Source organism: Rhinoderma darwinii, chromosome 6, assembly GCF_050947455.1.
Source record: "Rhinoderma darwinii isolate aRhiDar2 chromosome 6, aRhiDar2.hap1, whole genome shotgun sequence".
NCBI lineage: Eukaryota > Metazoa > Chordata > Amphibia > Anura > Rhinodermatidae > Rhinoderma > Rhinoderma darwinii.
Window position 1 is genome coordinate 144,708,940 of NC_134692.1, and position 18,791 is coordinate 144,727,730.

General features: G+C 39.9%; 1 protein-coding gene across 1 annotated transcript in view; it reads right to left on the minus strand.

The window, feature by feature from the left end:
* HSD3B7 (hydroxy-delta-5-steroid dehydrogenase, 3 beta- and steroid delta-isomerase 7) overlaps positions 1-18,791 on the minus strand; it is a 54,520-nt gene continuing 35,729 nt past the window's right edge. The window contains exons 4-7 of the mRNA XM_075830918.1: positions 12,439-12,547; positions 4,712-4,811; positions 4,458-4,620; positions 1-3,993 (exon numbers count right to left, since the gene is read on the minus strand). Of these exons, the coding sequence (XP_075687033.1) occupies positions 3,572-3,993; positions 4,458-4,620; positions 4,712-4,811; positions 12,439-12,547 (794 nt within the window). The 3' untranslated portion in view covers positions 1-3,571. The remainder of the gene's footprint in view (positions 3,994-4,457; positions 4,621-4,711; positions 4,812-12,438; positions 12,548-18,791) is intronic.

Here is an 18,791-nt window from a genome sequence, read left to right on the forward strand (position 1 = left end):
TTAATTGTTATAATTTATTAAAATACGATATTTAATACAAAAAATTACTAATAAATTAACATACATTATATTATAAACTTGCAGATGTAAACTCATTGTGTATCTTCCTCCCGTAGTCCCTTGAAATGTACGAATAACGATAATTATCGCCCCAATATTTAACCTGCTCAATCCGTATCAGGACCTTGAAAATCCCTTAAAGTCAATCTTCACCTTTAAACCCCATTTTTAGGATCAACATTTTGTAGCGATTAATATACCTTCATACTGGTCAGAGCAGCGTTTTTCTAGTACAGACCTTCAAATCCCCTGCATAGATTTATTTTTGCATGATATTTCACCACTAGGGGGCGCTCACTGCATACAGATTTACTATTGAGTAGAATGTACATACAGTGTGTAGTGAGCTCCCCCTAGTGGTGGCTGTAAGCAGACAGAATTGTATCATGTAACTCTTGTCTGCGGAGGGGATTTGGAGCTCTGTATCAGGGCAATAGAGCTCAGATATCGACAACAGTAAGTAATGGAAATATTTAGTGCAGAATGTTGGACTTGTTTAGATAGAAATGAGTCCAAAGGTGAACGTTCCCTTCAATTCGTAGAAACATGTTGAGCTCTGCTCCAGCTCACTGGGCCTCTTCACTTTCCTACTCCAACTCGTAAGGGGCACCCTCAGACAGTTTAATGACCCCCCATACTTCATGTCCATTAGGCTCGGTCCTTTATCCACATATATGTGCCTTGGTCTCATCCATTCTTGATCCAGGAAGGGGTAATCACCTTTGGACAACCCCTCTTCAGGGCATACAGTTCATAGAGGGGTTTCCCATGATTAGGACCCCCTCTTGGTCATAGCAGCTCTCGCTTTGGAGGACCCCGCACCTTCACATTACACAGACAACTATTCATTCCATAGATACCACAGAGGAAATGGTCAGATGCCAAGCGGCCATGCCAGCTGGTCATGGGGGGCACCCCTCTATCAACTAATAGCAGGGGAACTTGCTTAAAGGGGTTGTCTGGTTTACAATACTTATTTTCATATCCCTATTAGGGACTTCTGAGGTAATAGAGGGGGGGTCTTCTGTTCAGGATCCAGTGTGGAGAGCGGTTACATGGAGCGTCTCTCTCTCTCTGGAGGACACGTCCTGTCCTGTATTACACACACAGCATATTGATATGAATGGACACTGTGTAATACTTAATTCCTCCTGTGGTGGCGCTGCTGGGAAACGGAACACTTACTGCCCGGTTTCTCCACAGCTGATCGCTGGAGGACACAACAGCGGGGGAACTTTGTGATCATCTTTTAATTAGGGGACCATTCTGAAAAATAGGAATTGTCCATAACTGGGAACCACTTTAATTAAAAGGGGTTGTCTAAAGTAAAAAAAAAAAGCCTTTAAAGGGGTCTCCCAAGAAACCTGTGTCATATAAAACTCTAATATAGCGCCCGGCTCCATACAGGAGTGTTCATGAGTCAGGGTCTCTGCCGTCCCACCAAATTGTGTCTACATTGTACCCTGTAAATGAGGTGTTCCCTGCTCATCATTATATGTCTACGTGTGCCCCCGGACCCCATAATAAGCCGCAGAATAGCAGTAATATAAGGAACAGGGGTGGGGTCTCACTCAATAGACGTCTGACTACATCTAGAGCCAGAATTCCAAGATGATACAAGATATAAAATATATGAATGGAAATATAAGGACCGGTGTAGAGGCCGTTATACAGGAGCAGCTTATAATGATCGGGGGGGGGGGCTTTATATATTATAAGAGAACGGTTGATAGCTGTAAACAGATTTATGTTATTTTATGTTTTTTTCTATTCTGATGCCAGCCTGTAGGTGGTGCTGTGCTTTTCATGAGACGGTTAATCATAGACAGCAGACCTATAGGTTGGGAGTGGTACTGCAGCCTATAGGGTTATGTGACTAAAGTGAAAGTACTTGTCCCTGGAGGGAGGCAAATATTTGAAATAATAAATGATTCCTTCCTTGTGTGATTTAGCACCTTCAATTCTCAGTCCTCGAGGTTCCTGTGGTTTGTGGTGTGAACCTCTCGGGAATCAATTCGACTAAATTAAAAGTTGAACATGAAATAACATTCAGACTCCGACATGTAAACGTTTCCAGGAGCTCAGGAGGTGCAGACGCGTTTTGTGACTTTTTGGACTTGTGACCTGTAAGAAATGTCCCCCCTGAATAAAACTATTTGGAATGATGGATCTGTGATGTCTGTACTGTATAGTGGGTGATGGGTGACGCCCCGTTATCTGTACTGTATAGTGGGTGATGGGTGACGCTTCGTTATCTGTACTGTATAGAGGGTGACGCTTCGTTATCTGTACTGTATAGTGGGTGACGCCTCGTTATCTGTACTGTATAGTGCGTGACGCCCCGTTATCTGTACTGTATAGTGAGTGATGGGTGACGCCTCGTTATCTGTACTGTATAGTGGGTGACGCCCCGTTATCTGTACTGTATAGTGGGTGATGGGTGACGCCCCGTTATCTGTACTGTATAGTGAGTGATGGGTGACGCTTCGTTATCTGTACTGTATAGAGGGTGACGCTTCGTTATCTGTACTGTATAGTGGGTGACGCCTCGTTATCTGTACTGTATAGTGCGTGACGCCTCGTTATCTGTACTGTATAATGAGTGATGGGTGACGCCTCGTTATCTGTACTGTATAGTGGGTGATGCCTCGTTATCTGTGCTGTATAGTGGGTGACACCACGTTATCTGTACTATATAGTGGGTGATGGGTGACGCCTCGTTATCTGTACTGTATAGTGGGTGATGGGTGACGCCCCGTTATCTGTACTGTATAGTGAGTGATGGGTGACGCCTCGTTATCTGTACTGTATAGTGGGTGACGCCTCGTTATCTGTACTGTATAGTGGGTGACGCCTCGTTATCTGTACTGTATAGTGGGTGACGCCCCGTTATCTGTACTGTATAGTGGGTGACGCCTCGTTATCTGTACTGTATAGTGGGTGACGCCTCGTTATCTGTACTGTATAGTGGGTGACGCCTCGTTATCTGTACTGTATAGTGGGTGACGGGTAACGCCTCGTTATCTGTACTGTATAGTGGGTGATGCCTCGTTATCTGTACTGTATAGTGGGTGATGCCTCGTTATCTGTACTGTATAGTGGGTGATGGGTGACGCCTCGTTATCTGTACTGTATAGTGGGTGACGCCTCGTTATCTGTACTGTATAGTGGGTGACGCCTCGTTATCTGTACTGTATAGTGGGTGATGGGTGACGCCTCGTTATCTGTACTGTATAGTGGGTGATGCCTCGTTATCTGTACTGTATAGTGGGTGATGGGTGACGCCTCGTTATCTGTACTGTATAGTGGGTGATGCCTCGTTATCTGTACTGTATAGTGGGTGACGCCTCGTTATCTGTACTGTATAGTGGGTGATGGGTGACGCCTCGTTATCTGTACTGTATAGTGGGTGATGCCTCGTTATCTGTACTGTATAGTGGGTGATGGGTGACGCCTCGTTATCTGTACTGTATAGTGGGTGATGGGTGACGCCTCGTTATTGTTAGCGTCCTCATCGGCTCTTTTCCACCTCCTCGAAGCTCCTCATCCAGGATATTGTCTGCCGCTTGCTCTCCTCCCAGCTGAACAGCGGCTTGTATCCAAAGTGTCTCTGCGCCTTGTCTGTCTGCACGGTGAATGTGGTGCTGGCCACTGACAGGGTATAGGGGTTGAGTATCGGGGCGTAGGTGCAGAAGGGGTAGAGAAGCCATTGCAGAAGTGAATTAAACAGTGCCAGCAAGTAGAGTAGGAAATAAGGCACCAGCGGGCGAGACCCGACCATCCGAAACCTGCAGGCAGACAGGAATTCCATATTAAAGTCTTCGTAGCTTTTATATGGAGAGTTGTCGTAGCAGAAATACACCTCTCCCCCCAAAGCAGACGGGCGTTCCTGCAACTGGCGGGCAGCAAGGAGATGCATCCAGGCCACGTTACCTGCACGGGAGACGGAAAACAGGGTTGAAGGAGGTCAAGCGAATAGAACCATCAGGGGGCAACATGCAGATATCAGGTTCTAAAGCTTGAGAAAACCAGCAGAATGGTGATTGCAGCTCCGGATGTTACTGGAGTCTAACAGTCTCTACAACTCCCACTAAAATATAATATAACCTGTTTTAGACCTGTGACATGTTATATTGAATTGTGGCTGCAGCTCAGGGTGTGACTAGTATAAGATAGAATGTAACAGCAGAATTGTGGCTGCAGCTCAGGGTGTGACTAGTATAAGATAGAATGTAACAGCAGAATTGTGGCTGCAGCTCTGGTTGGGACTGGAGAATAGCACATGATGTATGAAGTAGAAGGTACTTCATTATAAATGATGTTCAGAAGAGGAGTTGTGCAGTACGGGTGCCGAGGAGGAACATTTATATAGTTCGGTCCTATAACCGCGTTCTTACCGACATAAACTCTGCCGTGTTCTGTGGATGGAGCGATGGCTCTGAACATCCGACGTCCCAGCCTCAGTCCCTGCTGATAAAACTGCCTCATCAGCTCATGTCCCTCGCCGTAGATCCCTGTGGGACGCAGCGAACACGTGTAAAGGGTCTTCCCGCCCTCAATCTGCATGCGAAACACAAATTATCCACTCGCTATCCTGCGATCACATCATAAACAAAATGTCCTGACCCCTACAGGCGGCGCACGGTATTACCTTCTTCCCATTTGCTTCCAGCACCATCTTCTCGGCTTTGGACTTGCTCAGCGGGTACGGTTGGTTGTGGTATACGGTATATTCTGTGTCCTCATTACCCCTGCAACAACGACAGGACAGTCAACCTCAAGTCCTCGGCCTATAGGAGCCGCAGCATTTAGGGCTTTATTTTAAAAGGGGCCCCTGGATTATTGTAAACTACTTAAAGGGCCACTAACCCTAAATCACATATCACATCAGCCCCCTCTTCTAATTGGCTGAGACCAGGGTTTGTCATTTACACGTAGCACAACTTGTGTTAACCCCGGAATAGCATCTCATGGGCCATTTTAAAGTGGAATTTCCTTGAATCCTGATTTTTGGAGGAACATTGCAGGAGCTCGAAGACCACTAAATGAGCAGAGCTGGACTGGAGTGTTATAAGAGGAGCGGCTGATATCAGGAGGATATAATAGTACTGGAGTGATATAAGAGGAGCGGCTAATATCAGTCACACATATGATGTAATGTCTGGAGGATATAATAGTGCTGGAGTGTTATAAGAGGAGCGGCTGATATCAGTCACATATATGATGTAATGTCTGGAGGATATAATAGTGCTGCAGTGATATAAGAGGAGCGGCTGATATCAGTCACATATGATGTAATGTCTGGAGGATATAATAGTACTGGAGTGATATAAGAGGAGCGGCTGATATCAGTCACATATGATGTAATGTCTCTGGAGGATATAATAGTACTGGAGTGTTATAAGAGGAGCGGCTGATATCAGTCACATATGATGTAATGTCTCTGGAGGATATAATAGTACTGGAGTGATATAAGAGGAGCGGCTGATATCAGTCACACATATGATGTAATGTGTGGAGGATATAATAGTACTGGAGTGATATAAGAGGAGCGGCTGATATCAGTCACACATATGATGTAATGTCTCTGGAGGATATAATAGTACTGGAGTGATATAAGAGGAGCGGCTGATATCAGTCACACATATGATGTAATGTCTCTGGAGGATATAATAGTACTGGAGTGATATAAGAGGAGCGGCTGATATCAGTCACATATATGATGTAATGTCTGGAGGATATAATAGTGCTGGAGCGTTATAAGAGGAGCGGCTGATATCAGTCACACATATGATGTAATGTCTCTGGAGGATATAATAGTACTGGAGTGATATAAGAGGAGCGGCTGATATCAGTCACATATATGATGTAATGTCTGGAGGATATAATAGTGCTGGAGCGTTATAAGAGGAGCGGCTGATATCAGTCACACATATGATGTAATGTCTCTGGAGGATATAATAGTACTGGAGTGATATAAGAGGAGCGGCTGATATCAGTCACATATGATGTAATGTCTGGAGGATATAATAGTGCTGGAGTGATATAAGAGGAGCGGCTGATATCAGTCACACATATGATGTAATGTCTCTGGAGGATATAATAGTACTGGAGTGATATAAGAGGAGCGGCTGATATCAGTCACATATGATGTAATGTCTGGAGGATATAATAGTGCTGGAGTGATATAAGAGGAGCGGCTGATATCAGTCACATATGATGTAATGTCTCTGGAGGATATAATAGTGCTGGAGTGTTATAAGAGGAGCGGCTGATATCAGTCACATATGATGTAATGTCTCTGGAGGATATAATAGTGCTGGAGTGATATAAGAGGAGCGGCTGATATCAGTCACACATATGATGTAATGTCTCTGGAGGATATAATAGTGCTGGAGTGTTATAAGAGGAGCGGCTGATATCAGTCACATATGATGTAATGTCTCTGGAGGATATAATAGTGCTGGAGTGATATAAGAGGAGCGGCTGATATCAGTCACACATATGATGTAATGTCTCTGGAGGATATAATAGTACTGGAGTGATATAAGAGGAGCGGCTGATATCAGTCACACATATGATGTAATGTCTCTGCAGGATATAATAGTGCTGGAGTGATATAAGAGGAGCGGCTGATATCAGTCACATATGATGTAATGTCTCTGGAGGATATAATAGTACTGGAGTGTTATAAGAGGAGCGGCTGATATCAGTCACATATATGATGTAATGTCTGGAGGATATAATAGTACTGGAGTGATATAAGAGGAGCGGCTGATATCAGTCACATATGATGTAATGTCTCTGGAGGATATAATAGTACTGGAGTGTTATAAGAGGAGCGGCTGATATCAGTCACATATGATGTAATGTCTCTGCAGGATATAATAGTGCTGGAGTGATATAAGAGGAGCGGCTGATATCAGTCACATATGATGTAATGTCTCTGGAGGATATAATAGTACTGGAGTGTTATAAGAGGAGCGGCTGATATCAGTCACACATATGATGTAATGTCTCTGGAGGATATAATAGTACTGGAGTGATATAAGAGGAGCGGCTGATATCAGTCACACATATATGATGTAATGTCTCTGGAGGATATAATAGTGCTGGAGTGATATAAGAGGAGCGGCTGATATCAGTCACATATGATGTAATGTCTCTGGAGGATATAATAGTACTGGAGTGTTATAAGAGGAGCGGCTGACATCAGTCACAAATATGATGTAATGTCTCTGGAGGATATAATAGTGCTGGAGTGTAATAAGAGGAGCGGCTGATATCAGTCACATATGATGTAATGTCTCTGGAGGATATAATAGTGCTGGAGTGATATAAGAGGAGCGGCTGATATCAGTCACATATATGATGTAATGTCTCTGGAGGATATAATAGTACTGGAGTGATATAAGAGGAGCGGCTGATATCAGTCACATATATGATGTAATGTCTCTGGAGGATATAATAGTGCTGGAGTGATATAAGAGGAGCGGCTGATATCAGTCACACATATGATGTAATGTCTCTGGAGGATATAATAGTACTGGAGTGTTATAAGAGGAGCTGCTGATATCAGTCACATATGATGTAATGTCTCTGGAGGATATAATAGTGCTGGAGTGATATAAGAGGAGCGGCTGATATCAGTCACATATGATGTAATGTCTCTGGAGGATATAATAGTGCTGGAGTGTTATAAGAGGAGCTGCTGATATCAGTCACATATGATGTAATGTCTCTGGAGGATATAATAGTGCTGGAGTGATATAAGAGGAGCGGCTGATATCAGTCACATATGATGTAATGTCTCTGGAGGATATAATAGTACTGGAGTGATATAAGAGGAGCGGCTGATATCAGTCACACATATGATGTAATGTCTCTGGAGGATATAATAGTACTGGAGTGATATAAGAGGAGCGGCTGATATCAGTCACATATGATGTAATGTCTCTGGAGGATATAATAGTACTGGAGTGTTATAAGAGGAGCGGCTGATATCAGTCACACATATGATGTAATGTCTCTGGAGGATATAATAGTACTGGAGTGATATAAGAGGAGCGGCTGATATCAGTCACACATATGATGTAATGTCTCTGGGGGATATAATAGTACTGGAGTGATATAAGAGGTGCGGCTGATATCAGTCACACATATGATGTAATGTCTCTGGAGGATATAATAGTGCTGGAGTGTTATAAGAGGAGCGGCTGATATCAGTCACATATGATGTAATGTCTCTGGAGGATATAATAGTCCTGGAGTGATATAAGAGGAGCGGCTGATATCAGTCACATATGATGTAATGTCTGGAGGATATAATAGTGCTGGAGTGATATAAGAGGAGCGGCTGATATCAGTCACACATATGATGTAATGTCTCTGGAGGATATAATAGTGCTGGAGTGTTATAAGAGGAGCGGCTGATATCAGTCACATATGATGTAATGTCTCTGGAGGATATAATAGTACTGGAGTGATATAAGAGGAGCGGCTGATATCAGTCACATATATGATGTAATGTCTCTGGAGGATATAATAGTACTGGAGTGTTATAAGAGGAGCGGCTGATATCAGTCACACATATGATGTAATGTCTCTGGAGGATATAATAGTGCTGGAGTGATATAAGAGCAGCGGCTGATATCAGTCACACATATGATGTAATGTCTCTGGAGGATATAATAGTACTGGAGTGATATAAGAGCAGCGGCTGATATCAGTCACATATGATGTAATGTCTCTGGAGGATATAATAGTACTGGAGTGATATAAGAGGAGCGGCTGATATCAGTCACACATATGATGTAATGTCTCTGGAGGATATAATAGTGCTGGAGTGATATAAGAGGAGCGGCTGATATCAGTCACACATATGATGTAATGTCTCTGGAGGATATAATAGTGCTGGAGTGATATAAGAGGAGCGGCTGATATCAGTCACATATGATGTAATGTCTCTGGAGGATATAATAGTACTGGAGTGATATAAGAGGAGCGGCTGATATTAGTCACATATGATGTAATGTCTCTGGAGGATATAATAGTACTGGAGTGATATAAGAGGAGCGGCTGATATCAGTCACACATATGATGTAATGTCTCTGGAGGATATAATAGTACTGGAGTGGTATAAGAGGAGCGGCTGATATCAGTCACACATATGATGTAATGTCTCTGGAGGATATAATAGTGCTGGAGTGATATAAGAGGAGCGGCTGATATCAGTCACACATATGATGTAATGTCTCTGGAGGATATAATAGTGCTGGAGTGATATAAGAGGAGCGGCTGATATCAGTCACATATGATGTAATGTCTCTGGAGGATATAATAGTACTGGAGTGATATAAGAGGAGCGGCTGATATCAGTCACATATGATGTAATGTCTCTGGAGGATATAATAGTGCTGGAGTGATATAAGAGGAGCGGCTGATATCAGTCACATATGATGTAATGTCTCTGGAGGATATAATAGTGCTGGAGTGATATAAGAGGAGCGGCTGATATCAGTCACATATGATATAATGTCTCTGGAGGATATAATAGTGCTGGAGTGATATAAGAGGAGCGGCTGATATCAGTCACATATGATGTAATGTCTCTGGAGGATATAATAGTGCTGGAGTGTTATAAGAGGAGCGGCTGATATCAGTCACATATGATGTAATGTCTCTGGAGGATATAATAGTGCTGGAGTGATATAAGAGGAGCGGCTGATATCAGTCACATATGATGTAATGTCTCTGGAGGATATAATAGTGCTGGAGTGATATAAGAGGAGCGGCTGATATCAGTCACATATGATGTAATGTCTCTGGAGGATATAATAGTGCTGGAGTGATATAAGAGGAGCGGCTGATATCAGTCACACATGATGTAATGTCTCTGGAGGATATAATAGTGCTGGAGTGATATAAGAGGAGCGGCTGATATCAGTCACATATGATGTAATGTCTCTGGAGGATATAATAGTACTGGAGTGTTATAAGAGGAGCGGCTGATATCAGTCACATATGATGTAATGTCTCTGGAGGATATAATAGTGCTGGAGTGATATAAGAGGAGCGGCTGACATCAGTCACATATATGATGTAATGTCTCTGGAGGATATAATAGTACTGGAGTGATATAAGAGGAGCGGCTGATATCAGTCACACATATGATGTAATGTCTCTGGAGGATATAATAGTACTGGAGTGATATAAGAGGAGAGGCTGACATCAGTCACACATATGATGTAATGTCTCTGGAGGATATAATAGTACTGGAGTGATATAAGAGGAGCGGCTGATATCAGTCACATATGATGTAATGTCTCTGGAGGATATAATAGTACTGGAGTGATATAAGAGGAGCGGCTGATATCAGTCACATATGATGTAATGTCTCTGGAGGATATAGTAGTACTGGAGTGTTATAAGAGGTGCGGCTGATATCAGTCACATATATGATGTAATGTCTCTGGAGGATATAATAGTACTGGAGTGATATAAGAGGAGCAGCTGATATCAGTCACATATGATGTAATGTCTCTGGAGGATATAATAGTACTGGAGTGATATAAGAGGAGCAGCTGATATCAGTCACATATGATGTAATGTCTCTGGAGGATATAATAGTACTGGAGTGTTATAAGAGGAGCGGCTGATATCAGTCACACATATGATGTAATGTCTCTGGAGGATATAATAGTACTGGAGTGTTATAAGAGGAGCGGCTGATATCAGTCACACATATGATGTAATGTCTCTGGAGTATATAATAGTACTGGAGCGTTATAAGAGGAGCGGCTGATATCAGTCACACACACATGATGTAATGTCTCTGGAGGATATAATAGTGCTGGAGTGATATAAGAGGGGCGGCTGATATCAGTCACACATATGATGTAATGTCTCTGGAGGATATAATAGTACTGGAGTGATATAAGAGGAGCGGCTGATATCAGTCACATATGATGTAATGTCTCTGGAGGATATAATAGTACTGGAGTGATATAAGAGGAGCGGCTGATATCAGTCACACATATGATGTAATGTCTCTGGAGGATATAATAGTACTGGAGTGATATAAGAGGAGCGGCTGATATCAGTCACACATATGATGTAATGTCTCTGGAGGATATAATAGCACTGGAGTGTTATAAGAGGAGCGGCTGATATCAGTCACACATATGATGTAATGTCTCTGGAGGATATAATAGTGCTGGAGTGATATAAGAGGAGCGGCAGATATCAGTCACACACACATGATGTAATGTCTCTGGAGGATATAATAGTACTGGAGTGATATAAGAGGGGCGGCTGATATCAGTCACACACACATGATGTAATGTCTCTGGAGGATATAATAGTACTGGAGTGATATAAGAGGGGCGGCTGATATCAGTCACACACACATGATGTAATGTCTCTGGAGGATATAATAGTACTGGAGTGATATAAGAGGAGCGGCTGATATCAGTCACACATATGATGTAATGTCTCTGGAGGATATAATAGTACTGGAGTGATATAAGAGGAGTGGCTGATATCAGTCACACATATGATGTAATGTCTCTGGAGGATATAATAGTACTGGAGTGTTATAAGAGGAGCGGCTGATATCAGTCACACATATGATGTAATGTCTCTGGAGGATATAATAGTGCTGGAGTGTTATAAGAGGAGCGGCTGATATCAGTCACATATATGATGTAATGTCTCTGGAGGATATAATAGTACTGGAGTGATATAAGAGGAGCGGCTGATATCAGTCACACATATGATGTAATGTCTGGAGGATATAATAGTACTGGAGTGATATAAGAGGAGCGGCTGATATCAGTCACACATATGATGTAATGTCTCTGGAGGATATAATAGTACTGGAGTGATATAAGAGGAGCGGCTGATATCAGTCACACATATGATGTAATGTCTGGAGGATATAATAGTACTGGAGTGATATAAGAGGAGCGGCTGATATCAGTCACACATATGATGTAATGTCTCTGGAGGATATAATAGTGCTGGAGTGTTATAAGAGGAGCGGCTGATATCAGTCACACATATGATGTAATGTCTCTGGAGGATATAATAGTGCTGGAGTGATATAAGAGGAGCGGCTGATATCAGTCACACATATGATGTAATGTCTCTGGAGGATATAATAGTGCTGGAGTGATATAAGAGGAGCGGCTGATATCAGTCACATATGATGTAATGTCTCTGGAGGATATAATAGTACTGGAGTGTTATAAGAGGAGCGGCTGATATCAGTCACACATATGATGTAATGTCTCTGGAGGATATAATAGTGCTGGAGTGATATAAGAGGAGCGGCTGCAGGTGTAGGAGACGGGCTGCAGGTGTAGTAGCATGCGTTACCTGTAGAATGGATCTCCATGTATATTGGGCCCTACGACCTCCATGCTGCTGGTGTAGACCAGGTACTGTATCCCTTCCTCCGCACAGACTCTCAGCACGTTCTCCGTCCCTGCAGACACATGAGACACCTGAGCAACGATCTGAATATTTAGACACACACACAAAATATATACACACAATATTTACCCACATTTATTCACCAAAACTGTCTAATAGAGAAGCTGGTCGTATTGACCATAGTAACCAATCACGGCTCAGCTTTCATTTCTTGCATTGCTCTGGGAAAATGAAAGCTGCATTGTGATTGGTTGCTATGGACAACAAGGCCAGTTTTTCCATTAGTTTTGATGAATGAATGTGTGTATGTGATTGTGTATGTAATTGTGTATGTGATTGTGTATGTATTATATATATATATTATATAGACACACATTTATTCATCAAAACTAATGGAAAAACTGGACTTGTTGTCCATAGCAACCAATCACAATGCAGCTTTCATTTTCCCAGGGCAGTGCAAGAAATGAAAGCTGAGCCGTGATTGGTTACTATGGTCATTACGACCAGCTTCTCTATTAGACAGTTTCGGTGAATGCGGCCTTTACAATCCTTCACATCCTTTGCCGGTCTCACTCCTAAATACTGGGGGTCCCACCACAGCCCGTGGTTTACAGTGTAGTTGGATGGGCTCTTGGCCTTCTGTTATACAGGGGCCCCTACGCGTAAATAACAGGTCGTCTGCACAATACGTCGGCAAACCCATTCAAATGAATGTGCAGATGTTTGCCGACGTATTGTAGCCCTATTTTCAGACGTAAAACGAGGCATAATACGCCTCGTTTACGTCTGAAAATAGGTCGTGTGAACCCAGCCTGAGGAGGGGGTGTTATATATCCAGTGTCAGGGCTTATAGCTATAGAGAGGTCTGGGGTAAAACAGAAAAGAATTGTCACTATGGGGCGGGGCTGTGACAACTTTTTATCCATTCTATAGATATAAACATGACAACTGATTTGTGACTGGCTCCCCCTCCTGTATAGATTGTGGATATATTATCTATAGACTGACCGATATTCTTATCTCTGCAAACCTGCAGAAGTGACCGAAACACAGCCTAGGGGGCAGTGTTATATATTCTTGTATATAGGAGCAGTATGAGGGCATGACCACACGTGGCGGATTTCCTCCGCAACTGTCCGCATCAATGCCGCACAGAATCTGCGTTGCAGATTCTGCTGCGGATCTGCCCAAAATGTGCAGTAAATTGATGCGGACTAGCTGCTGCGGACTGCGGGAAAAGTACTTCCCTTCTCCCTATCAGTGCAGGATAGAGAGAAGGGACAGCACTTTCCCTTGTGAAAGTCAAAGAATTTCATACTTACCGGCCGTTGTCTTGGTGACGCGTCCCTCCTTCGGCATCCAGCCCGATCTCCCTGGATGACGCGGCAGTCCATGTGACCGCTGCAGCCTGTTATTAGCCTGTGATTGGCTGCAGCCGTCACTTAGACTGAAACGTCATCCTGGGAGGCCGGACTGGAGACAGAAGCAGGGAGTTCTCGGTAAGTATGAACTTCATTTTTTTTTACAGATACATGTATATTGGGATCGGTAGTCACTGTCCCGGGTGCAGAAACAGTTACTGCCGATCGCTTAACTCTTTCAGCACCCTGGACAGTGACTATTTACTGACGTCTCCTAGCAACGCTCCCGTCATTACGGGAGCCCCATTGACTTCCTCAGTCTGGCTGTAGACCTAGAAATACATAGGTCCAGCCAGAATGAAGAAATGTCAAGTTAAAAAAGCAAGACGCATCCGCAGCACACATGACATGTGCATGACAGCTGCGGACTTCATTGCGGAACTTAGAATCTCCATTGAAGTCAATGGAGAAATTCCGCCATGAGTCCGCCACTGCTCCGCAACAGACAGAGCATGCTGCGGACACCAAATTCCGCTCCGCAGCCTATGCTCCGCAGCGGAATTTTACACCTCGTCAAAACGAACACTGCTAAATTAAAGTGTAAGTCAATGGACAAACGGCTCCGCTGCGGATTAACGCTGCGGAGTGTCCGCAGCGGAATTTAAGTGAAATTCCGCCACGTGTGAACCCAGCCTTACAGTAGTTATATTCTTGTATATAGGAGGCAGTATTATAGCAGTTATATTCTTGTATATACGGGGCAGTATTATAGTAGTTATATTCTTGTATATAGGGGGCAGTATTATAGTAGTTATATTCTTGTATATAGAGGCAGTATTATAGTAGTTATATTCTTGTATATAGGGGCAGTATTATAGTAGGTATATTCTTGCATATAGGGGCAGTATTATAGTAGTTATATTCTTGTATATAGGGGGCAGTATTATAGTAGTTATATTCTTGTATATAGAGGCAGTATTATAGTAGTTATATTCTTGTATATAGGGGGCAGTATTATAGTAGTTATATTCTTGTATATAGGAGGCAGTATTATAGTTATAGTCTTGTATATAGGGGGCAGTATTATAATAGTTATATTCTTGTATATAGGAGCAGTATTATAGTAGTTATATTCTTGTATATAAGGGGGCAGTATTATAGTAGTTATATTCTTGTATATAGGAGCAGTATTATAGTAGTTATATTCTTGTATATAGGGGCAGTATTATAGTAGGTATATTCTTGCATATAGGGGCAGTATTATAGTAGTTATATTCTTGTATATATAGGGGGCAGTATTATAGTAGTTATATTCTTGTATATAGGAAGCAGTATTATAGTAGTTATATTCTTGTATATAGGGAGCAGTATTATAGTAGTTATATTCTTGTATATAGGGGGCAGTATTATAGTAGTTATATTCTTGTATATAGGAGCAGTATTATAGTAGTTATATTCTTGTATATAGGGGGCAGTATTATAGTAGTTATATTCTTGTATATAGGGGCAGGATTATAGTAGTTATATATTCTTGTATATAGGAGCAGTATTATAGTAGTTATATTCTTGTATATAGGAGCAGTATTATAGTAGTTATATTCTTGTATATAGGGGCCAGTATTATAGTAGTTATATTCTTGTATATACGGGCAGGATTATAGTAGTTATATTCTTGTACATAGGGGCAGTATTATAGTAGTTATATTCTTGTAGATAGGGGGAAGTATTATAGTAGTTATATTCTTGTATATAGGGGGCAGTATTATAGTAGTTATAGTCTTGTATATAGATGGCAGTATTATAGTAGTTATATTCTTGTATATAGGGGGCAGTATTATAGTAGTTATATTCTTGTATATAGGGAGCAGTATTATAGTAGTTATATTCTTGTATATAGGAGCAGTATTATAAAAAGTTATATTCTTGTATATAGGGGGCAGTATTATAGTAGTTATATTCTTGTATATAGGGGCAGTATTATAGTAGTTATATTCTTGTATATAGGAGCATTATTATAGTAGTTATATTGTTGTATATAGGGGGCAGTATTATAGTAGTTATATTCTTGTATATAGGGGCAGTATTATAGTAGTTATATTCTTGTATATAGGGGCAGTATTATAGTAGTTATATTCTTGTATATAGGGGGCAGTATTATAGTAGTTATATCCTTGTATATAGGAGCAGTATTATAGTAGTTATATTCTTGTATACAGGAGCAGTATTATAGTAGTTATATTCTTGTATATAGGAGGCAGTATTATAGTAGTTATATTCTTGTATATAGGAGCAGTATTATAGTAGTTATATTCTTGTATATAGGGGCAGTATTATAGTAGTTATATTCTTGTATATAAGAGCAGTATTATAGTAGTTATATTCTTGTATATAGGGGCAGTATTATAGTAGTTATATTCTTGTATATAAGAGCAGTATTATAGTAGTTATATTCTTGTATATAGAGGCAGTATTATAGTAGTTATATTCTTGTATATAAGAGCAGTATTATAGTAGTTATATTCTTGTATATAGGGGCAGTATTATAGTAGTTATATTCTTGTATATAGGGGCAGTATTATAGTAGTTATATTCTTGTATATAGGGGCAGTATTATAGTGGTTATATTCTTGTATATAGAGGGAGTATTATAGTAGTTATATTCTTGTATATAGGGGGCAGTATTATAGTAGTTATATTCTTGTATATAGGAGCAGTATTATAGTAGTTATATTCTTGTATATAGGGGGCAGTATTATAGTAGTTATATTCTTGTATATAGGGGCAGGATTATAGTAGTTATATATTCTTGTATATAGGAGCAGTATTATAGTAGTTATATTCTTGTATATAGGAGCAGTATTATAGTAGTTATATTCTTGTATATAGGGGCCAGTATTATAGTAGTTATATTCTTGTATATACGGGCAGGATTATAGTAGTTATATTCTTGTATATAGGGGGCAGTATTATAGTAGTTATATTCTTGTATATAGGGGCAGTATTATAGTAGTTATATTCTTGTATATAGGGAGCAGTATTATAGTAGTTATATTCTTGTATATAGGGGCCAGTATTATAGTAATTATATTCTTGTATATAGGGGCAGTATTATAGTAGTTATATTCTTGTATATAGGGGGCAGTATTATAGTAGTTATATTCTTGTATATAGGGGCAGTATTATAGTAGTTATATTCTTGTATATAGGGGCCAGTATTATAGTAGTTATATTCTTGTATATAGGAGCAGTATTATAGTAGTTATATTCTTGTATATAGGGGGCAGGATTATAGTAGTTATATTCTTGTATATAGGGGCAGTATTATAGTGGTTATATTCTTGTATATAGAGGGAGTATTATAGTAGTTATATTCTTGTATATAGGGGCAGTATTATAGTAGTTATATTCTTGTATATAGGGGCAGTATTATAGTAGTTATATTCTTGCATATAGAGGGCAGTATTATAGTAGTTATATTCTTGTATATAAGAGCAGTATTATAGTAGTTATATTCTTGTATATAGGGGCAGTATTATAGTAGTTATATTCTTGTATATAAGAGCAGTATTATAGTAGTTATATTCTTGTATATAGAGGCAGTATTATAGTAGTTATATTCTTGTATATAAGAGCAGTATTATAGTAGTTATATTCTTGTATATAGGGGCAGTATTATAGTAGTTATATTCTTGTATATAGGGGCAGTATTATAGTAGTTATATTCTTGTATATAGGGGCAGTATTATAGTGGTTATATTCTTGTATATAGAGGGAGTATTATAGTAGTTATATTCTTGTATATAGGGGGCAGTATTATAGTAGTTATATTCTTGTATATAGGAGCAGTATTATAGTAGTTATATTCTTGTATATAGGGGGCAGTATTATAGTAGTTATATTCTTGTATATAGGGGCAGGATTATAGTAGTTATATATTCTTGTATATAGGAGCAGTATTATAGTAGTTATATTCTTGTATATAGGAGCAGTATTATAGTAGTTATATTCTTGTATATAGGGGCCAGTATTATAGTAGTTATATTCTTGTATATACGGGCAGGATTATAGTAGTTATATTCTTGTATATAGGGGGCAGTATTATAGTAGTTATATTCTTGTATATAGGGGCAGTATTATAGTAGTTATATTCTTGTATATAGGGAGCAGTATTATAGTAGTTATATTCTTGTATATAGGGGCCAGTATTATAGTAATTATATTCTTGTATATAGGGGCAGTATTATAGTAGTTATATTCTTGTATATAGGGGGCAGTATTATAGTAGTTATATTCTTGTATATAGGGGCAGTATTATAGTAGTTATATTCTTGTATATAGGGGCCAGTATTATAGTAGTTATATTCTTGTATATAGGAGCAGTATTATAGTAGTTATATTCTTGTATATAGGGGGCAGGATTATAGTAGTTATATTCTTGTATATAGGGGCAGTATTATAGTGGTTATATTCTTGTATATAGAGGGAGTATTATAGTAGTTATATTCTTGTATATAGGGGCAGTATTATAGTAGTTATATTCTTGTATATAGGGGCAGTATTATAGTAGTTATATTCTTGCATATAGAGGGCAGTATTATAGTAGTTATATTCTTGTATATAGGGGCAGTATTATAGTAGGTATATTCTTGCATATAGAGGGCAGTATTATAGTAGTTATATTCTTGTATATAGGAGCAGTATTATAGTAGTTATATTCTTGTATATAGAGGCAGTATTATAGTAGTTATATTCTTGTATATAAGAGCAGTATTATAGTAGTTATATTCTTGTATATAGGGGCAGTATTATAGTAGTTATATTCTTGTATATAGGGGCAGTATTATAGTAGTTATATTCTTGTATATAGGGGCAGTATTATAGTGGTTATATTCTTGTATATAGAGGGAGTATTATAGTAGTTATATTCTTGTA